This window comes from Polyodon spathula, chromosome 2, assembly GCF_017654505.1.
Source record: "Polyodon spathula isolate WHYD16114869_AA chromosome 2, ASM1765450v1, whole genome shotgun sequence".
NCBI lineage: Eukaryota > Metazoa > Chordata > Actinopteri > Acipenseriformes > Polyodontidae > Polyodon > Polyodon spathula.
Genome location: NC_054535.1, coordinates 12,850,734 through 12,875,513, shown reverse-complemented (window position 1 = coordinate 12,875,513; position 24,780 = coordinate 12,850,734). Strand labels below are relative to the sequence as shown.

General features: G+C 35.5%; 1 protein-coding gene across 1 annotated transcript; it reads right to left on the bottom strand.

Moving 5' to 3' along the window:
* trmt44 (tRNA methyltransferase 44 homolog) lies at positions 1 to 24,780 on the bottom strand. The gene is made up of 11 exons (XM_041276846.1): positions 24,387 to 24,780; positions 14,280 to 14,397; positions 12,621 to 12,840; positions 12,217 to 12,285; positions 11,277 to 11,384; positions 10,683 to 10,754; positions 10,152 to 10,258; positions 9,194 to 9,377; positions 8,419 to 8,839; positions 3,030 to 3,146; positions 1 to 2,083 (listed from the first exon to the last, which is right to left on the bottom strand). The coding sequence occupies exons 1-11, from the start codon at positions 24,736 to 24,738 to the stop codon at positions 1,857 to 1,859; spliced, it is 1,995 nt and encodes a 664-aa protein (XP_041132780.1). The 5' UTR covers positions 24,739 to 24,780; the 3' UTR covers positions 1 to 1,856.

Below are 24,780 nucleotides of genomic sequence, written 5' to 3'. Positions count from 1 at the left end.
GCAATTAGGAAATAACACTTACTACCCAGGAACAAAAAAAATAAAAAAATTTGTTACACTGTGTAATAATTAGTGCCTGTGGTTTAAATGTCCGAACACAAATGGCAGGCTGACTTCATTTAATAAAAATATCTGCAAGTTAATAACCTTCCTTTTCATTAAAAAAAAAGTATGCAATGAACTCCATTGAGGTGCTACATTATTTCTCTTTTGATCAGATATTCAAACAGGACAAATTTATGCCACTGTGGCTGTCATTTGTCCTACGCCTCCCTGTTTAACGTAGGTTAAAAATAATAATAATAATAATAAAAATAAAAATAAAGTCACACCAAACTGCACACAACAAATGTTAATGAATTCAAATCACACTGCAAAAGACACAGATACTGTACCATGTTGATTTTTATTTTCAGCCTCAGGACTGCTAATCTTCAGCATCAACCAAACTATAACTGCAACGCCCTGCAAATATAACAATCATTCCTTCTCTCCAATATTGACTCATTTCACACTGACTTAAATGTCAAATCTTTTTATTGTGGTGCTTATGCATGAAGAATTATACTCAAACCAAAACCCTGGAATGATTCAATCAACATATTGGATCATCTTTTTAACCCTCGTGAGATTTGTTTTTACACTCATTTTATCTGATCCCTCAAAAGATACCATTTGACAGTCTGCCACTTTTATTCTTGTTTAAAAGTTACATTTTTAGGAGGTGGGTCATGTGTGCAGGGACAGTGGCCTTCTAACAACACCTCCCATTGCTTCTTGCTGGAATTATTTATGATGTTAACAGTTTGATAAAAGAGAAATGTGGCAGTTCCCATTCTCTCTTAACCCTTTTCATGTCCACAGGGGAGGTCCTTCAATTGAAAAAGATCTGCTGGGGGGGGGTTATTGCCTGCAGTGAGACAAGGTGGGAGGCATCCATTTTTGACCCTGGGAAGCATGAATTTTAGAATCGCAGTGGGGTCACTTAACCATGTTATCAATATCGTGGCCATATTGTTACAGCCCATTTAGTGTTATTCAGTGGGCTTATCAAATGCTTAGTTTGTTAAGGGGTTAATGTACAAAAACTATAAACATGCAAAATAACCATGGGATCTCATTAACCGCAGTGATGCATAGAACAAGCATTTGTTATAAAAGATAACTTATTACCAACAGACTAAAAAACAGCTGATGTAGTGTACAGGGTCACATCTGTTTCCTAATAAAACAAGGTGAGGAAAAATTACAAAACACCCTACTTTTCTAACAGTAACAATAAAATATTCAACCCAGTTGAGAAGTGTACTCCAGAGCCGATGTGCTCTAAATGATGGCCGAGACGGTATCTCTGTCATTCTAAACGTTATATTTATTTTCTTAGTATAGCCAATAACACTGAAAATGTAAATCTGATCATGTTTGTACACCAGTTTCCTAATAGCAGGTTTGGTTGAACAGCAAAGGGAAGACAATTTTTGATATATTTCATCATTAGTATAGCTGTTTAAAAGAACAGGTTCCTTGAAAACTAGCCTGACTGATTAATGTTAAGTACAATAGGTTTGGTACTAGAAAAACTAACTCCCACATCTCAAAATGTAATCAATTGTACACAACACTCCTTTCAAGAAAATTGGCATGGGTACTGAAAATCCAAGTCTCGTGGAGAGCAATTATATGTAAAAAAATTAGTATGTATTTATCGAGAGAGATGCATACATACTGTACACACACACATTTAAAAAACAGGAAAGTTTTCTTTATCATCGTAAAATATTTATGAATAGGCCTTAAGTAACAGCATGATAGTCTGGTCTTGAAACGAGAGTATCAATTCTTGACAAATAAACCTTTTACTTTTGTTTCTTACTCTTGAATGCCGATGGTCTGAGCTCCTCTGGCCCATGTGCAAATAGACAGGATTCAGAGGTGATGGGGCAGCCATCTGGGTGATTCACAAAGAACCAACATAACCGCGTCTTCAAAACCTCAGAAGACAGCTTTCTTTTGGGATCAGGCTTGGCTTTCCTGCCTCCAGTCTCCTCTCTCCAGTCACGAATTCGAACCATCCCACAGAGAACTGTCCATTAAATGAAATGAGAATGATTCATCAGCCATTTAATAACTACAACAATGTAAATGTCAAAAATGCACAAGTGGTATAGGATATGGAAAAAGGCTTCAGACAAAAACCTATTAAGCAGAAAGCCACTGAAAAATTGCATGCTTGGACAGGGAAAGAAACAAAGAGAAAAAAAAGCGCAGCAATCGAATTGCTGTCAGAGTCTGTTAAACAAATGTTAACAAAAACTGCGGTAAACTTAAAGTAGCTATCTCTCGTTTTGGGAAAAGTCTACCTTCGGCTGCAGTTTTAAATGTGGAAATGCAAGGCAAGACACAATATTATAGACTCTACTTCCCCAGTGGCATTATCTTTGTTATGAAGAGATTAATTACTTTTAAAATAGATAAAGCGAATGACAATTTTCAATAAATCTTACCACTTGCACTTCCATTAGCTATATTGGTCATTTTAAAAGTCACCCATGTACTATATGTTGGCTAATGATAGGAAAAGCTGTACTGAAGGGGTTGAGCGAATTAAGTCAAATTCTTGATTTGATGCCTCAAGAACAGAATAAAATCATGTGAGAACTGTGGTTACATGTATGCCAGTGGATTTCATTTCTGGGACACTGTGTAAACAAATATCAAAATACCCAAATTGCACATGCAAGACCTAAATGAATAAAGAATGAAATTGGCCAGCAGGTGAGGTGCTGCTTCTGCCTTACAAAAGCATTGACATTAAGGTAAACATTTCCTAATGCTTACATAATCTTTAACCATTTGGAATGTTTATGCTGCTAAGAACTTTGTACCACCCTGGAAGAAAAACTACGTTAGGGTAGAACTGCCCAATATGTGTCAGATTACAAATGATTTTGTTAAATGAATAGAATTACCTCTTAAAACATGTTGTTTTGTTCTTAGATTTGTTTCTGATGTCATAAACTGTTTATTACCTCTGAATACCTGATGGTTGTTCTTAAGAAGTGTCTGTATGCCGCCACATTCATTTTTCAAGTTTTGCAATGTCTCTTTGTCTAAGAGCTCTGCCACCTCTCGAACAGAAAGGCTTCCTGTACAGAAAGAAATAAAAATAAAAATGAAACCAAGTTATGTGAATGTTAATTCAATGACTGAAAAAGAAAAAAAGTTTAACAAGAAAAAGCTGTTTCCGGTATAGAGATTGTCAAAAACATAGCATTGGGGGGTAAAGGGATTATATTTTAACACAACTATAAATGCTTATAGTGATTCTCCGAAACGCAAAGAAATTCTACAGGATATGTAATAGTGACTTGAGGAAAAGTGGTACAAATTCAGTAACAAAAAATTCTCAGTAAAAACAAAAGAAGTTTTGAATTACTTTAGCAATCTTTCCAGTTTAATTCCCAAATATATTTATGGACTACTCTAGCAGTGTCCATCACACAAGGCACAAGTCGTAATTTATATTCCAGAAAGGTATTTTGGCTGACGTTCAAATATGTTAAGTAAAACATTGTGCACACACACAATTTAGAAGGCAACCCTCCTACAAACCCAGGGGGATAAGCTGTATCAAGGCTTTAATAGCAGGAGACTATGCAGGTTATTGCCTGTCCTCCAACTGCTTACATCAATCAGTTTCATCTGTCTGGAAGGTTTTCAACAAGCAGGAACATGTCTTAAAATGTCTTTTACAACTGGCCTAGTAAGGCTTTCAAGTAGAAAATGAAACGTGTTAACCGATATTTATTAATAATAATAATAATAATAATAATAATAATAATAATAATAATAGCTACAAGCAGCAATGACCAGGGGCAAAGTGCCAGACCATGTGACCTATTACCATATTTTCCCTGTGGAATAGCACCCCATTAGCCTCTACTAGTCTTTGAACTTTGTAGACTGCACTACATTCTACCATAGATTAATAGTACAGTATATGCTGAAATTTTATTTGCTCATGGCCTTCGTGTTTTTTTGATGCAGCAACTTTACTTTTAACAAACTTCATAGGTCAAAGGTCAATGTTAAAGTCAATTTTGGATAGATCATATATGACCAATCACATTCACTCAGCTGTGGACAATAGTTCCCACTGGCTTCTACAACTCTGAAATTTCAAGTTCAACTGTTTTCATTTTCTGCAACTTTTACAGTTTTGTTGGCGGAAAGAAAAATAATAATAATAATCTTAACAAAAATAGGGTTCCACAGCAACTTTGTTGCGTGGCCCCCTAAGAATAATAATAATAATAATAATAATAATAATAATAATAATAATAATAATAATAATAATAATAATAATAGATAACTCATTACATTTGTGGACAGTTTCAAATTACTCAAACTACAGTATATAATGTGGTATATCATGTGTATTTTATAAAAAAAAATATGAGACAAGTTACCTGCACATTTAATTTCTTTGTAGTTCTGATCAAGATATAAATATAATATTACTCTACAGCTATGGCCAAAACTTTTACATCAACCTATAGAATTAACTAATTTTGCTTCATAAAGTCTAATGAAACCTGCTGAGTAACGTTACATTAACATATTAAATTACATACCACTTTGTATAGTCTTCCATATACTTTTTTGAAAATTTTGAAATTGAACATGAAATACTGTACTACTAGTATGGCTTTCAGATTATGGATTACATGATTTATGTTCACAGAGGTTTTTCTTTTGTTTGTTTTTTTAATTGTCTCAATCCTAAAATTCTAGATAATGCAAAACTTTTGGCCATAGCTGTGTATATTCCAATTATGAACCAAAATAAATGTAAATATGTTTGTTGTTTTTTTGTTGTTTGTTTTTTTTTTTTAAACAAACATGTTTTACCAGCTACAGTAGCACGGGAAGTTATTGCAAATAGCTAACAAATAAAGACAAGCACACTTTATATACAACGCTTGGCATCTTCAAGCAATGAAAATGATTTCCCTGGGGCTCAGTATGAGTTTTATAGAGTTTACAGTTAGCAAAGTGATGAAAATATCAAAATGAAGATAATTATAATCATAATTTGTAATTATAATTTTGTTTAATCCAAGTAAACCAATAAGAACTTTTGTGACATCTATTAAATAAATAGATGCCATTTGAAAAGTCAATGACTCTTATAACATTAACATTTGAAAATCATTAAAAGAACAGATTAATATAAATTTAGAACTCTGGTTACATCTATGTCAATAGTTTTTAATTAGCTTTTTGGGACATTGCTAAAATAAATACCAAACAGTGAAAAAGGTGAGATCTACATATGGGAAGCAGCAAGATTATGACTCTGTTTCCATTTGCATATAAAAAGTATTCTCTAATGTCAAGATATTTGCTAGTTTATTTGGTAGTATACTCTATGTCCACATGGGTTAGAAAGGCAAAATGTAATTTTTTATGAGAGAAAAAAACATTGAAAATGTTAGAATGTCACAGAATCGTAGCATAAATGTCACAGGATACTGAGTAAGAATACAGGAATACTGATCTCAGCCGTTAGGTTCAGGCTGATACGAAACCCTACAATATACTTCAGAAACTTTAGTTACATATTACTTACAATAAACATACTGTACTTGCATGAAATGGATGTGTCATGGTTTGCAGAAATACCATAACACACCCCAAGCGAGGGGCATTTTTGTGATTTATGCTTCAGCTTACAAACCGACATTTAAAAACAGAAAAAGTCAATTGGTTGGATCTGGGGGACAAGTGGCATTCTGTTGAGTTTTTCACCTGGTTTGTTTAGATATATTCTCGTCTTTTTGGCTTTCTCTGTCTACATTGTCGTACTGACCGCCCAGCAGGTAAAAAAAGACCTGGAGGGGGCTGATGATGGGTCAGAATTATCCAACTTTGGGCGCTTTGCTGCTGTGGTAGTAGATGGCGAAACCAAACCAATTAAACAGAAATGGTAATGGTAGGAGCTTGTGTCGCGGATCAAGCATCATTGTGGTTGCTACCATGCTCTCTGTCACGTGTCTACTTGAGATCTTCTATGCAGTTCACCAAGCAAGATGGTCTTGAAATGGCGCAAAACAGCAGTCATGCTCTGATCTAAACAAGTGATTAGTTATCAGGCCATATACAATGGGGTATACTGAAGAGATTGATACATTTTGTTCAATAGACATTGCCCGTGTAGCCACTTGGAACCATTTCTGCCATGTTTTCCCAGTCTGTCTCAATTCCAGCACCAGGGCATCTGTGCTTTTGATAACCTGTCGATCACTCAAAACTGCATATATTGGATATCACTGCTGGACTAGCCGTTCAAATATTGCATACATGCTATCCCATCGAGTCACGACAATACTGGATTAGAGAAGGGTGCGGGTGTCTCAAACTGTTGCTGCTTCCTTTCCTGTATGCTGGTGGCAACAGTGCTGTGATGGAACGAGCCGACCAAGTTCCTAGCTGCAGCAATAGTTGTTTTGATGGCTGCCTTATCAAGGCCAGCGTTTACACACAAAACACACTACACTTGTCGCAAGTTTCCAGCAGCAACCATATTACTTGCATTGTCATATACATATGCAATAACCTTTTATTTCTGCCAAACAATTTGCTATATTTTGAGTAGTGTCACTGAGGCATTGCAACACTTTGCAGCTCGGTTCCTATCGGCTCCCAGGTGGGACGACCAAAGTAGTGCACAGCTAAAGTTGTGTACGAATCCATAGCCACATTTGTCTAAGTATCTCTTGTGATTGATAAATCATCCATTTCTGTTAACTACGTTTTCCTTTCTTCTGTCAACGAAACATAGGTATTGCCTATTTGTCCAGTCATAGCTTTGCAACAAAGAACTTGATATGATGTCTCCAGATATTTCAAAAGAGATGCAAATCCCTCTGCTTGTACCAAACTAACAGGTAACATATTCTTTACGATCAGTTTTGCAACAAGATTATGGATTCCTTTGCTTCTTTGTGGTGTATACTTTGAAAACCCACAAAGCTTCAGATTTTTTGTTGCATTGTAGACGCATCCTGCAGAAGCGCATCACTCTGCCCTTCTGCCTCATTTGAAACTGCGTGTTTAAGTTTAAGCTAGTTTCGTGCCAGTACTCCCACCAATGTAACTTAATTTAGTGTTACTGTGACAGCGATCAAATAATGCTTGGTGTTAGATCTCCCTCCCGACCTGAGAGGGTACTAGATAAAGGGAGCAGAGTACCTTGAACTAAAAGTTATGATACTTTCCCATGGGTAGGTGGAAGTCGGCCGGCTAGAAAAGGGACTGAGCTACGGTGCTTGAACTCAATGGCCCGAACAGGAAACGGCGTGGCATCTGCGGATTGGAGAAGCAGATACACTCATTACCAAGGGGTCATGAGTGAGGGTATAAAATAGGGGCGTAGCAAAGTAATCTGCTCCTTTGAAAATTACTGGATTTGACCTTGAAGTAAAATGTACTGCTGAAAACCGTGAGTGTTTCATCTAGCTTATTTGCACTGGGCGTTACAATACTTAAATAAATCAATAAATAAATGTGCATTTGGTGAAATGTGTCACATGACCGGTTACACTTCTAACATATTACTGTATGTTTGACCTCTTTAGCATTTATATGTTTAAAATTCCCATCCCTAATACACTATTGCTGCCTACTGCAACTTCTCATTGTTTTACCAAAACTAGCTAGTACAATATATCCAGGCTAATAAAATATCATGTTTAAATTGCTTCATGTGAAAATTCAATACTATGCTTCATTTAGTTGTTATGCATCAACTTTATATTTGGAACAGGATACACTACAGGGAAGGAAAAAATAAAGAAAAAATAAATTATGTTTAAAGCTGCTGTTTTGAATGACAATAAGTCTATAATACAATAAAACATTTTAGAGAGGAAAATACAGTGTTTAACTAGTTTCTATTGTTAGTTTGCTTTTGAAAGTTACTCTACCTGCGCTCTAAGGTTATAGGACAACTCAAGTCATGCATGGTGGAATATCAGCACAAGTAGAAATGAATGGGCCGAGGCTGAAAGTGTTGATATAACCCATTAACAGATGTTCACCATCCTTTAACTATTATATATTGCTTTACTGTTAATGTACAAACTAAAAAATTGCAGTGAATGGAATTCTGAGAGGTGTCTCAGGTCTGACTTTTTTTTTTTTTCTTAAAGCAGGTGACGTCAACCGCACTGAAAGTGGCACAGCTGATGTCTTGTGGAATACAGAAAGAGAAATGTGCCCTCTGATTGGCTGAAAGATCCTGAGTAGTCTATAAATTCTGATAACGTCAGATAAAATCGGCTTAGTTCTGAAGTCTAAAACTACTGCCAATTACAAATGGCAGTTGGCATGTGAATAAAATGAACAAAAACTTACCTCCCCTATTCCAAATGTTACATCCCTCTACGCAGCCACGAACTACTCCTTTATTCAAATCCAGAAGAGCATTTGCCACTTGCAAGACCACCCTGTCAATGAAATTGCGAGGGAGAGAGGCACAGTTCCTGACATGTATCTCCTTCTCTCTGGGTTGAAATCCAGCAGCCCAGTTCCTGCTGGCACACGTTTGGGTTTCAGGTTCAAAGCTTGCTTCCTGTACTCTTTCAACGCCGTTAAGAGCATCACTAGAGTTTTCTGCATTATGACCTAGTGAGCAATCTGTGACCAGTTTGGAGTCAGTTGTTTGACCGTTTATTCCACTGCAGACCTGTCTGTTCTTAATAAGTTGTATTCTTTGTTCATCTATTTGGGCTTCACATGAGGAGTCATATGTTCTAGTCTTACCTACAAGGCATACCTTAAAAAAAAAAAAAAAAATACAAAAAAAAAAGCAAATTCACAATCATGTTCAATTTTACACACAAATAATTCCTGTTTCTAGTTTCTGCAACAGTTTAGCCCTCTATACATGAGAAAGAAAATGAAACTAAACAATGTCATTTGTCAATCAAATAGGCATATCTGCAATTTCTAAGTACTACTAAGCTACTGGAAAACACATTTCTAGCAATTTCAATAAGATTTATTTTACTGAAAATCAAAACTAAGCACCATAAAGAACCACTGTCAGTAGTGGTCATTATCAAGTATCTTCTTTCTTTCTTTAAAAAAAAAAAAACAGTAACAAAAATAATAATAAATAGATAATTACCCGTTTTGTTGAAGGAATCCTCAGACAGTCCTCTTCCACATCAAATCCACAGGCAGAGGCCACTTCAGCAATAAAATCTATATATCCCCTGTATTGGGTCTTCTTACATTGTCTTCGATTGTACTTTCCAATGAAATCAAAAAAACAACAAGGCAACACAAAGAACCGGCAGGAATAAGAAGACCTGAAATGGAAAAATATTGACATGTATGTTATTACTGGACAGCACCAATGTTGGTGAACTGATGATACTAAACACCGTCAATGAACATGGATTTCTCATTCCTTATGCATATCCAGCGCTGCTGAGGAAACACACACAGGAAGACAGGCTGCTTTACTGACAGACACGATTATAAATTTAACCAAATTAAACATTTAGCATAATCCAAGTCTCAATTTAAATTTTTAATGGGGCAAGGGCAGCTTAGCATGTTTCTCTCCAGCTTGTGCAGACCTAGGTTATGAGTTGAATGGGTTAAGTTTTTCAACCTGAAAAAAGAAACAAGGACCAGAGGTCACAAATGGAGATTAGATAAAAGGGCGTTCAGAACAGAAAATAGGAGGCACTTTTTTTTTTTTTTTTTTTTAAAAAAGAGAATTGTGGGAGTCTGGAACCAACTCCCCAGTAATGCTGTCGAAGCTGACACCCTGGGATCCTTCAAGAAGCTAACTGATGAGATTCTGTAACCAAACGAACAAGATGGGCAAAATGGCCTTCTCTTGTTTGTAACCTTTCTTATGTTCTAAAATACTTTTTAAATGTAATAACTGGGTTTATCTTTGCACTTTCCCAGTTTTTAAACCAATGAATGTTATATCACGCATGAACCTTCAGAGCTGGTCTGAAGAAGGAAACTCTTCTTACTGGGTAACCAAGGCCTGAAATAACTACATCAGAAATAGAATTGACCTGCGTAATACCATTCTTATAACACAGTTTAATGAGATCACGTACCTAGAGGACATTACTGGTATCCATGGAGTAAGTTCATCCGAGTGGTTTCCAATCAACCAATCAACATCTGGGAATAAGAAGTTCTCATTTGGGGTAATTGCACATTCCTTATGAAGAATAATAAAAACACATATGAAACAAATACGCACGTTCCACATACATCACACCAGACAGTAATGCTGGTGTTAAATAATTAAATTTAGTACTTCTAAAAATACTTAAGACAAAAAGCTGCTTTTATATTGTCCCCTATCTTTATATTCCTAAACTGTTCAAAACATCATGTGGGAGGTAAATGCTTTAAAATAACAACTCTCAAAATCTCAACTAAATCTGCATATTTGATTTCTCATGCTCACTATCTTAGATACAGTAATTGAACACTACATTTTGAAGACATGTGTCCCTAGAGAATGGACTGCGCTTGGCTTGGACTTGGCTACCAACCAAGCATCACAGCATACAAATAATTCATCTTCAAATCATAGTCAAGTTTAAAAAATGCTGAAACGACTCCATTAAACACCTTACCTCCAGGTGTGTTTGCGGCCCATACATATCCCAGATCTTTCTTTTCCTCACATCAATGCCTCTTCCAGGATGCTTAAAAAAAAATCACAAGTGTATTAACTTGCAAGTATAAGATTAAAGTGGTTTCATATACACTTTCATTCACTATTGGTCTCAAATGTGCATTTTCATTTTAAAACACGACTTCTAGTACTACACCAGGTTAAAGACAGTACTCAATTTGCTTGCCTTACCTTCCAGAAAGTCTGTAATTTATCATGACTGTCTTTCCATGTTTCCTTTAAAACCGCACATTTCAGATCAACACAGTGGATAGATGCACATGGTGGAGAAAATGTATGGAACTACTTTGATAGATACAATTACTTTAAAAGGTCTGTATCACTGAATGCAGCAAATTATGAGGAATATTTAGGCTTTACTCCAATTTCATATATTATTTTAACAGTAGCCTACACAATGACAAACATCATACATAGATACACACATACACATAGGCAAACTCATAAACCATCTCCTGTCTTCAAAACAGTCGCATAATACAAGTTGTGTGTGTACATGCACATAATCCAGGCAGATAAAAATCCAACATACCCCTTCATTGCTTAAAATATGAACTAGAAGACCGTTTCCACATCCCAGGTCCACAAAGGATTGCTTTTCAGCTAAATCTTTTTCTTTGCGCTCCTCCTCCCACATTACCTAGAGAAGAGGAGACAGTTGGACTGAATGTCACCCAAAACATAGAAATAATGCAGGGGGCTCCAAGTGTTCATCCAACCTAATGTAGTTTAGTTCAATGAACATTACAGTGCTTTTATAATGGAGTAATTAAACTTATCTATAGAAATAATGTAGGTCTGTGCTAAGTTTAGGACTTACAGATCTAAAAAGAGAGAGAGAGAAAGCACAAGAGAGAGCTAGCAGAGCTAGAGATAGCAGAGATAGCTTTTTAAGACAGTAGTGAGGATTTGCTACCTGTCTGGAAAGTAGGTAACAAAATTTGGTAGTGGTTTATTCCACTAGTAATTATATATAACTAAAATAGCATATTACCCCTTTTTTAGCTTAAAGATTAGCATATTACCCTGTCATAAATAATGTAATGCAAGTCTTAAAAAAAATAAAAATAAAATAAATGCGAAGGCTTTGCTCAGATAACCCAACAAGGAGGCAGGTCTCTCTAAAATGGGAATCACAGCCCGGACATGTTTTCAGGTAAGGTGAAATTGTTTACAACTGAAAAAGAATGCATGTACAGCACTGTGAAGTTTAAACTTTGATACTGGATCTTTATTAAAAGGTCAGTTAACAAAATACTAAATATCAAACATTTCCTACACATTGATTTTAAACCTCCCAATACCAAAAAGTACTGTTATCTGAACCAAATATCACAGAGTCTGTAATGTAGTTAATGTTTCAAACTGCTGAAATCATTCCACATACAGTAACAGTCTGTACTACCTAAATCGCAATTTCCACAATTACATTACAGGAATCCACTGCATTTGTTTATTAACGCATACTGTACCAGTAAATATGTTGCAATGGCAACATCCTCATATACAAATTTTTCAGGGTCAGTGACTTCAGGCCAGACCTAAGACAGAATAAAATGAATATGACAAATGACATCTACAAACAATGTTAGCAGGAGCTCTGTCAGTGACTTTTTGAACTCCAGGTATTTCATTTTCTGTTAAACCTCTGATGAGTTTAGCTAGAAGGAACGCTTTTTCCCCTACAGGCAGCTCTGAATCGGAATACTGATTTTGACACTGATGTTAAAATTGTCTTTATAACACTTAACCAGTAGCGTCAACACATTTACACTATACATATTTTCTTTACATATATATTTATCTGAAGTCACCAACTATAAAAAAAATCTAACATGCAGAAACTTGCTTTAGAAATCATTTAATATTCACTTACTTTGACCATTTCTTTGTATTTTTCCTTCAGCTGCTGATATAAGTGGCTGTACTTTTCCACTGCAATAAGTGAAAGCGTGCTTTTAAATTCACTCTTCTTGTTTTCTGTGGACCACTTTGCTAGCTTGGATAGCAGTTCTGTGCTCAGCCATGCAAGTTTAGGGTAAATTACCCCATCCGAATCCCAGCCTTCTGAGCACAGTGTTGAAATAGAAATAGACCTTAAAAAAAAAAAAAAAAAAAAAAAAAAAAAAAAAAAAAGACCGTGCTTTCCTTCAATTAAAGTATATCAGAAAAAGAAAGCTAACCTTATAATGACTGTTCATGCTATCAAATGACCTGCTATCCATACAGTACAACATTGTAGGATTCCTAAAAGATGTGTGTACTAATTAACAAAAATGTTCATTAACACTTTATCATTCTTCTAGTGCAGAACAAATTTCCTTGGCAACCCATCTGATTAGGTTGCTCAGAGTGTGTTTGTGTGCGAGTATTAACCAATAGCTGGGGCTGTGTTAATCACAGTTAGCCTCAAGGTCAAATCAGACACACACAATGGCTCTTCAATAAGTGAAAGCACTGCCTAATTTGCAGATGTACATAATAAGATTTGCTGGTGTTATTTGAGATAAACTTATTTATAAATATTCCCTTCTGTAGTTCTGCATTAAACAAAGATGATGACTGTTTTGTATTTATTAAATGAGCTGACAAGAGACATGAATTTTACTTCAACTGGAGGGGTATCAAGCATAAAAAAAAAAAAAAAAGGTTTAATCAATTCAACATGCCAAACTTGTGTTAAATTGGTATTACAAGCAGAACATGAATCTTGCAATAACACATTTAAGAGCAACTGCACTGCCCTCCCCATTGCTGTCCTATTTTATTATACATTGTACATTGATATCAGAAATGAAACATTATACTATAAGGTGTGCATGTAGATATTACCAACATTTAAATCTGTTCTCATCGCCTATAGAAATTTTCCTGATTTATCGGCTATCCAGTCAATCTGAAGATCATCCTGACTAACTGCTCTGGATTGAGCTGCTACAGACTCCAGAGGCACCTCATTTCATGCTTTTACCAGCAAACCAATCTTTGGAGAGTGCAAAGGATTCAGCTCTCTGCTGCCCCCTGCTGAAGGATAAGGCTTATTCACCAAGTTACTGGAACTGAACATGTCAACTCGCCTTGCAGAAAGGGATAAGCGAGTAATGTTTTCCATATTTATCATATTAGATTATATGTATAGACACCATCTCATATAAAGAATGGGTAGCCTTTTTTCCCTGTTCACTACCACCCGTCTTCATATCTGAGGATTTAGTCCCATATTTACCCGAAGGGTGTCTCACTTTTACACTAATTCACAAGTAAAATAAGAAACAGTACTGATACTGTATAATAATAATAATAATAATAATAATAATAATAATAATAATAATAATAATAATAATAAAAGTGAGGTAAACAAGTGTGCCCCACCACGGCTTTAAACAGAAACCAAGATCAGCCTTATGAAAAAGTAGATTACCATGACAATAAACCACTGTGTGTACATTCAAACATGGTGTGGTCAAAAAGTTAAACATCATCATCCCTTTGTAAAGTCCACATAGATTTAGATAAAAGCACATGCATAACTCACCATTCTTCACTGTTTACTTGTTCAAGTTGGATTTGGTAAATATTGCTTCTCTTAAGAACAGCGTGCCCCTCAATATCTTCCTCCAAAGGCAGAAAAGTCACACGCTGATTAACAACATCTGCAAGGTTCAAAAACAGAGAATAAGCATTTAAACCCAACCTTGGAAGTTAACAGACACAAATTGTGGTGCAATTTTGAAGACGGTTGGCTTAGTCCAAGACAGGGATGAAGAACCAGAGGAGAATGTGAAGTGAGTCTCAAAACAACCAGCTACCCATTACCCTCCCGGACATTATTTTTATGTTGCCTCTGGTGATGTGAACTTTACCTGCCACCACATTTACTCCCTTGTATAACATTATGCTAATTACTGCTGGACAGTGATACTGTGTGGTGGCATGAAAAATAGGCTTCATCAGTTTAGTTAAAAGTTAGAAAAAAGTCAGGAAAACTAATGATCTACAGTACAGATACACACAATAAAGTTGTTCACAGTATGCTTTAAGTCAGTGGTCACTAACCAAAATATGACCACGGGTCACCAGGGCAGCTGGCTGAAAGGTGTATGGGCCGCCAACAGACAATTTTACTTTTGTTCAGAGAGTTTACGAAGCGAAAACCATTAATCGCCAGTCAGCAATCCGAACAATCAGTTTGGTGGTTAGTTAGCTTAAGAAGTCAGAGTCACAGCAGAACTTCTTGACGTTGCCACACTCCACGGTGTCAGCTTCAACAAAAGTTTTGTTTCACATTATACAATATATATATTATATATAATTTATATATATATATATATATATATATATATATATATATATATATATATATATATATATATATATATATATATATATATATATATATATTTAAAATTTAAAGTTTTGGAATGGCCTAGTCAAAGTCCAGACCTAAACCCCATTGAGATGTTGTGCCAGGACCTGAAACGAGCAGTTTATGCTGGAAAAACCCACAAACGTCACTGGGTTGAACCAGTTCTGCATGAAGAATTAGACTTTGGTTGAAGATCTGATAACAATCAGTGTCAAAAATATGCAAAAATGTGAAAATCAGACAGACAGGGGGCAAATACTTTATATATACTGTGTATATATCTATATATATATATATATAATTACACCACATGGAATTCTGCACAATTATGCAGTATCTCTGTACAAGTATACACAAACTAAAATTACCAAAGTATTGTGAAGCTGAATTGGGTTCCTTCATACTGGATATCAAAACAGTAGCATAAGAAAAAAAAAAAAAAAAAAAAAAAAATAGAAAACAATGGATCTTTTTTTTTTTTTTTTTTTGGTTTTTAAAAAAACATAATTTTTCTAGATTCCAAGATTGAAATAAAGGAAAACCAGCTCTTTCTTTATCTTCCAAAAAAGAACACCTCTGATCGGACAGGACAAGATTATACAACATGCTCCTGAGATCAACATCAGCTGTATTTGTTACTGCATTTATGTAAATGAAAGCTAATGTCTTTTTTTGGAAGACGGTCAGCTATCGCTGACCAAAGCAGGTTGATGTCAATTTCCCCTGGCGGTAGAGCACTCTGGATTGCATTGGGCGCTGCCTTCACAGTGTACAAAGCAAAGCAAAGAACATCTTTCACTGTCTCTTCTGCTGATATAACAGGAAAGAATGAACTAATGTATTAGTTGTAGCTTTCAAAAGGTGATTTAGGTGACATTTTAGTTCACAGTAAACATATAAGACTAATTGACAGAATAGGTTCTACAAATACTTGCACTAGTATATGTAAAGTTTGTAAATACATAGACAAAAAGTAAAATTAAACATAAGAACACCACATATCCACTAAAAACTATTACCTACTGCAAAAACAGCATTGTTGTTCATGGAATAGCCTGTGAAAAATATGATGAAATAAAATACGTTGGAGAGACTGGAACAACTTTATATAAAAGATTTTAGAATCACTTTTCATTAATTAGAACAAAAAAAGAACTAGCCCATAGTACAGCACTTCACCAGTCAAGGACAGGACATAAATGATGTAAAGTTTGTAGTAGTCGTAGCAGAACAGATAAAATTAGACAATGAACCATATACAAAAGAACAAAAGAAAGTAAATGGGTAAATAGACTGAACATGATTATGCCAGCAGGTCTCAACAGAAAAGAATGAACTTATTACATCTAACAAATATATAAAATTTAAATAAACAAACAAAATTAATTCAAAAGTTGTGTATGCTGATGCGCTGGGGGGGCCAAATCAAGACTGATCCTCAGAGCCAGCATTGCATGATATTATTTTATATAAACTTATATTAATATATTGTTAATTAAAATTAATACAGATTTAAAAGATAGAAATAAAAATGAAGTCACAATATATAGAACACCATTAAATCATGTAAGAATAAATCATAGATTTGAATATAAACAATAACAAGTAGTTGTCATGCTGTCAAAAACCTATAAATACCTCCAATGTTTTGATTCAAACACATAAACAGAAATGAAAAGATATGAAAAAAATATATATATATAATATATATAAAATATAAATATATATATATATATATATATATATATATATATATATATATATATATATACACACACACACACACACACACACACACACACACATATACAGTACCAGTCAAAAGTTTGAGTACACTTGCTAGAAACTAGGTTTTTTTCATAATTGACAATGTTTTACGTCGTATACGTTTCTGTAAATACTTGAAAATGAAAACACATGTTACAATATACAAAACAAAACATAAGGAGTATCAAAGCAATGTTCAAGAAAACTGAAAATTGTCTTCAAATCTCTGGATTCCTCAAAATAGCCACCGTTTGCCTTAATAAAATCCTCACAAACACGAGGCATTCAATTAACAAGTTTCAGCAGGAAATCATCCAACATGTCTTCCCAGCTCTTCTGCAGGAATTCCCAGAGATGTAAGGCACTTGTGGGTGGCTTTGCTTTGACTCTTCTGTCCAGTTCATCCCATACAGGTTCTATGGGATTGAGGTCTGGAGACTGGGCAGGCCAGGTCATTAGATTGAGTTGTCCTTCACTTTCCGCCAGATAGTTCTTGCACAACTTTGAGGTGTGTTTCGGTTCATTATCTTGCTGAAGAATGAAGGACTGCCCAACCAGCCATAATCCTGATGGAATGGCATGCCTCTGAAGTATGCTATGATAGCCATACTGATTGAGCTTGCCATGGACTTGGTAAAGATCACCAACTCTGTCACCAGCAAAGCAACCCCAGACCATGCCACTGCCTCCTCCATGCTTGACAGTGGGAACCACACTTGCAGAACTCATGCGCTCACTCTCTCTGTGTCTTACAAATACTTAAATATTTAAAATTTTGACTCACTGGTCCGTAAGACCAACTTCCACTCCTCAAATGTCCAGTTTGTGTTTTTTGGCCCTCTTATTCTGCACTCTTAACAATGTTTTCTTTGCAGCAATTCTTCCAGTTAGGCCAGCCTCACACAATCTCCTCTGAACAGTTGATGTTGAAACATCTGTACTTCTAGTAGCATTTAGCTGAGCTTGTATTTCAGGGGCAGTTAATCACCGGTTTGCAGACTTGTGACACGAATGAACTTGTTCTCTGATTCTGAGGTCACCCTTGGCCTGCCTGACCTTGTTCGGTCCTCATGAGTGCCAGTTTCTTCAAATCGTTTGATGGTCTTGGCCACAGTTACAGATACCTACAAAGTTCTTGCGATTTGTCTTAAAGATTGACCTTCATTTCTTAAAGGAATTACAGACTGTCTTCTTTGCTTAACTGAGCGTTTTGCCATAACTTGTGACAAACAAACTTGTGCCTATGCTACCTATATTTGTAGTAATCATGGACCCTCACCTGTTAACAATAATTGGTGACAAAAGGTTAATTAGGTAACATGCTAGTTAACTCTGTGAACATCTATCAAAGACACTTTTATACTTAGGCCAGTGTTCTACACATTTCAAACTTTTAACTGACTTGGGCTTCAGACTGAAATCCCCTTGCTTTGGGTGGCCATTTCATTGAAATTGACAAGATTTACATTTTCATTTAAAAATTAAATTGAATGCAATTCACTTATGATTATCAGCTTATATAAGTACACTTATCATATAATGAAATATTAAGTGTTTATAGACAAGTTTATATAGTTAAAAGTATAGATAATCATGAAAAACCTGGTTTCAAGCAGGTGCACTCAAACTTTTGACTGGTACTGTGTGTGTGTGTGTGTGTGTGTGTGTGTGTGTGTGTGTGTGTATATATATATATATATATATATATATATATATATATATATATAATCACACACACTAAAAGTGTACAATACTCTATTAGCAAAAAATAAATAACTGGAAAGGTTTTCTAACATAACTGAACAAAAGATATGTACAGTTTAACATTCAACAGTAACAGCACTTTATTCAAAAAAGTCTGTACAGAATGAAAAACAAAACGTTTCCAGTGTCTGGGAAATGAAGTACTGGAAAATATGTTCTGTACTAATCAATGTGAAATCTGAGAGTTCTTATTCTGCATCAGTAACTGGAAATTGAGAGTCAGCGAGTTGCTCACTGCACAGCACAGCTGTGCCTCCAGATTTACTTCACTAAGTCTGCTCATAAATTTTGATTTAAGACCTTTCACTGTTGAAAACATGGCTTCACAGAGGTAAGTTGACCCGAACACAGACAACAGCTTGGCACTAACAGATTTGACTTTAGCATAATCCTCCGATTGAAGAATGTCAGGCCAGGTGCTCAGAACGTCACCGGAGGCTTGCAGAGGAAACAAGTCACTTCCAAATTGCTGTCGATTCAGTGATAACAGTTCTTTCAACTCTTTCACATTTCTGACTGCAAAAAAATGAAAATGCCAGATCAGTCCTGGAGTCGATGGGAAAATGTAATGTGCAGTGCTTTCAGCCAGGTAACAAAGAGCTCGTTTTGGAAATTCGCAACCACCCAACAACAAAATCAAAGATTAGTGTCACTCAGACTCAGAGATGGAACAAAATAACCAGGTAAATAATATTATTCAAGAGCAACCCACAGAGGAACAGAGACAGATATTATAACATATGCTGTTGACATCCTATTGGATATTATTCATATTATTGTTTCCCTTACTGAATTATTGTTATTAAAGAGTTCAAACCAGTCCAGAGTTCAAAGCTATCCTGTAGTTCCGCCTACAATCACCAGCTCCCGTTGAATTTAAGGCAGGGGCGATGCCCAGTTTTTCACTGTCGATATATCGTTCTCCAAAAAAGCAGATGCACTGATTCATCGACATTATGAAAGGGTAAAAAACCCAGCAGTAATACAGATGGAGCTGTGTAACATTGCAAGTAACATTTAAAAACTAGTATGCATATTAAATTGATTACATCAGTGTAGTAATTAAATATATTAAACTGTTGTGTGTTTTTTTTGGTTTTTTTTTACATTATTCGAGTTGATTTGTACCAGTTGGGGATCAAATAAAAATAAAATGTTGTTTAAATCCATAACCAGTCAGAGTAACAACCAATCAAGAGAAAAACTATGCAGGACATTTTAATAAAACGCAAACAGTAACTGCAGTGTTTTTCTAAAACAAGATGTAAAGACAACATTTCCCCTTTTCATCCCTATGCAATAATTTCATTTATATTACGAAGTAGTTTTATGTAGTGCAACGTGTAAAAATGGTTCCACTGCTAATACATTTTTTTTATTTATATTTTATATATATATTAAAAATATATATATATATATATATATATCTATATATATATATATATATATATATATATATATATATATAGGTAATTTATTTATCTCCCAGAAGGGCTCCAGGTAGCTGTTGTGTACCAGCAGAACAGGGTTTTATGTCAGAACAGAGAGCAGATCAGCAAACATTCTTATTTACATGAGGATCACCTAAACCATGACAAATTTCAAGGAAGCTTCTGAGAATTATTAAGATTTTGATTTGGAAAGCGCACAAGTATTTTTTTTTTTTTTTTACTTTGGTGCTAAAAGAAAAAATAAATAACTTTTAAAAAGTAAAACTATAAATAGTTCTGATGTTGACAGTTACCCACGTAGACACTGGTACGTTCTACAACACTGATTTTTACATCGTGAACAGGGGGATTTTCAAAAGAAATCGTTTTATGTCTATTTCTACTACCGGTACAGTTATTTATACTGTGTACTGTTTCACAATTTTGCAAGAGTTGTGTCTAGAATTGGTGACTGCACCTCTGTGTACAGCTGTAACATGTGAAACATTTAGTACTACTACATTTTTACACAATACTCACTCATATCTGGTGACCGTCACAACTGTTGCGTGAATCTGGGGTTAATGTATTCTGCTGGTGTTAATACAGCACCTATCTGCACTTACAAGCAGTTGTATTCAATGAAATTGTTATAATAACCAGCTGTATAGTTAACTAATTTGTTATACCCAACTGAGATGTAGTTTTCTGTCTCTCTGAACTACATGTCTCTGTCTCCAGTGGACATGCAGTGGTACATGGGGTATATGCTCCTAGCGATACAGGAACCAATTGAGGGAAGACTTATATATAATATATATATATATATATATATATATATATATATATATATATATATATATATATATATATATATATATATATATATATATATATATATATATATATATATATATATATATATATATATATATATATATATATATATATATATATATATATATATATATATATATATATATATATATATATATATATATATATATATATATATATATATATATACACACACACACAGTACTGTGAAAAAGTATTTGCCCCCTATCTGATTTTCTGCATTTTTGCACATTTTTCACATTGAATTTGGTCAGATCTATTTGTGGGTTGTAGTAATATATAGAGTCTAACAGAAAAAAATAACACCAAGGTTTGATGCTTCTTTCATTTGTTTGGTGTACAAGGTAATCAAACAAATGAACCCAATTAAAGGGAAAATTAGGGTCAGCTGTTTGAATACGTTGGTTAACAATCAGGCCTGCACTGCCCAATATAAATCTGACTAACTTTGGCCCTTACCATCAGAGTGAAGTTGTCAGCACACAGGTTCTACAGGCACATCAAAAAAGCTGTTGATGCCTATCAGTCTAGAAAGGGTTATAATGCTATTTCTAAGGGTCTTGGGCTCCACCAAACCACAGTCAGAGCCATATTGTCCAAATGGAGAAAGTTTGGGACAGTAGTGAATCTTCCCAGGAGTGGCCGTCCTGCCAAAATCTCTCCAACAGCAACGCGTAAAATCATCCAAGAAGTCACAAAGAACCCTAGAACAACATCCAGGGATCTGCAGGCCTCTCTTGCCTCGGCTAAGGTCAGTGTTCATGACTCCACCATCAGAAAGACACTGGGCAAAAATGGGATTCATGGCAGAGTGGCAAGGGGGAAACCACTGCTCACTAAGAAGAACATGAATGCTTGTCTCAAGTTTGCCAAAAAGCACCTGGATGATCCTCAAGAGTTCTGGAACAATGTTCTATGGACAGATGAGTCAAAAGTGGAACATTTTGGCCAACATGGGCTCCGTTATGTCTGGCGAAAGCTGTGTTAGAACACTGGCCTAAGTATAAAAGTGTCTTTGTTAGATGTTCTCCGAGTTAACTAGCATGTTACCTAATTAACCTTTTCTCACCAATTATTGTTAACAGGTCCATGATTACTATAAATATAGGTAACATAGGCACAAGTTTGGCATTCCTGAATGTAAGGGAGCAGAAAATTGCAAAATACGCTCAGTTAAGCAAAGAAAAAAAGACTGTCTGTAATTACTTTAAGAAATGACGGTCAAGCTAAGACAAATCGCAAAAACTTTGCAAGTGTCTGTAACTGCTGTGGCCAAGACCATCAAACGATCTGAAGAAACAGGAACTCATGAGGACCGAACAAGGTCAGGCAGGCCATGGGTGACCTCAGAATCAGAGAACAAGTTAATGTGAGTCACAAATCTGTGAAACCAGCAATTAACTGCCCCTGAAATACAAGCTCAGCTAAATGCTACTAGAAGTACAGATGTTTCAACAGCAACTGTTCAGAGGAGATTGCGTGAAGCTGGCCTAACTGGAAGAATTGCTGCAAAGAAAGCATTGTTAAGAGTGCAAAATAAGAGGAAGAGACTTGCCTGGGCCAAAAAACACAGAAACTGGACGTTTGAGGAGTGGAAGTCAGTCTTATGGACCGATCAGTCAAAATTTGAAATATTTTGGTGCAACGGCAGAGTATTTGTAAGACGCAGAGAGAGTGAGCGCATGAGTTCTGCAAGTGTGGTTCCCACTGTCAAGCATGGAGGAGGCAGTGGCATGGTCTGGGGTTGCTTTGCTGGTGACAGCGTTGGTGATCTTTACCAAGTCCATGGCAAGCTCAACCAGCACAGCTATCATAGCATACTTCAGAGGCATGCCATTCTATCAGGATTACGGCTAATTGGGCAGTCCTTCATTCTTCAGCAAGATAATGACCCAAAACACACCTCAAAGTTGTGCAAGAACTATCTGGCGAAGAAGGAAAGCGAAGGACAACTAAATCTAATTACCCACCCTGCCCAGTCTCCAGACCTCAATCCCATAGAACTGACGAACTGGACAGAAGAGTCAAAGCAAAGCTACCCACAAGTGCCCTACATCTCTGGGAATTGCTGCAGAAGAGCTGGGAAGACATGTCTGGTGATTTCCTGCTGAAACTTGTTAACCGAATGCCTCTGTTTGTGAGGCTGTTATTAAGGTAAAGGGTGGCTGTGAGGAATCCAAGATTGAGACAATTTTCAATTTTCTTGAACATTGCTTTGATACTCCTTTTGTTTTGTATATTGTAACATGTTTTCATTTTCAAGTGTTTACAGCAATGTATAACATGTAAAACATTGTCAATTATGAAAAAACAGCAAGTGAACGCAAACTTTTGACTGGTACTGTGTGTATGTATATATATATATATATATATATATATATATATATATATATATATATATATATATATATATACACACACTGTTGTGCAAAAGTCTTAATTTAGACAATGTGCATGTTTCTACTCCGATGCATTATGAGCATCAACAATTTACTCAAAGCCTCCACTAGTGTTTTCTACTACTATAACAACCTTGACTTGCATAAAGAAGGTAAAACATTGAGTGAAATAGCCTGCATCACTCGATTTTCAAGGTGCGGTATCCGAAGCATAATCAACAAGTACAGAAACACAATGCCCAGGTGTCGTTGTCTATCAAATCAACAATAGGATGATCACTCCTGAAATCGAGACTTAAAGGATGTGCTGCAGTAATAATACCTGTTAAGAAAGGGGAACAAGACAAAGGCTAAAATATGTACAAGAACACCAAAATTGGACTATGGAACAATGGTCAAAGGTGCTTTGGACCTTTGGTGGATGGGCAACGAAACCTACACCTTCTGGCTTTGTCAATTACAGATGTTTCTCTGTACTTGTTGATTATGCTTCGGTTACCACACCTTGATTTCGGTATTTGTGCTTTTTTCAATTGCGTTTTAATTCTTTAACGAATTGGATAAGGCAAAAGCAGAATAATGCATGAAACGAACAGTACGTGTAATTCTACTTTTAGGAGGGGTCGATTAGACATCTACAACTAGCAGATGAATAACGAAAACAAAAATGAGGTTTTAATATTACAAAATAAATACATATCAAACTATGTTGAAAACATAAAACATGTTATTTAGTGTATAATGCAGATGATTTCTGAATTGACATTGCGACAAGTGCAGTATATGCATCTCAAAGGCCACCAAAGGGTACTAGCCCTTTACTAGAAATGAACCCACGAATAAACGCTACCATTTAACTAATGATTGTTTTCTGTATCCTCAACATTCTTGCCTACTGCCACACGGGTGTCTCTAGAATGTCTGCCTGCTGACAAAATCGTGTCACTAGCATCTTCATATATATATATATATATATATATATATATAGATATATATATATATATATATATATATATATATATCTATATATATATATATATATATAAGACCTTCCTTACCTTTCACAACCATCTCTCTCTTGAAGGGAACGCCGTCTGGGTTTACTTTTGGTATTAATGACCGTAAAATAAAACACCGTGGTTCCTCTGCAGGTTGACTGAGGCAAACGTCATGTTTTTCATTTAAATAGTTCAATACTGAATTGAGTTCTTTAATATCATCATACCAATAACCAGACAAGAGTTGTCCCAACTCCGACACATCAACCTCTCTTTTCTCTTCAGTTTTTGCAGCACACAGTCTTTTATTGACAACATGAGGTTTGTGAATCCAAACATCTACAGCTGACCAAAAGCCGTCTGCTGATGCCATGCCTTGGTCTTTAAATGTTATTTCTGAAAGTTTTGCCATTTTCTAATCACAAAACGAGTCGACCCATATGGTATTTTTCGT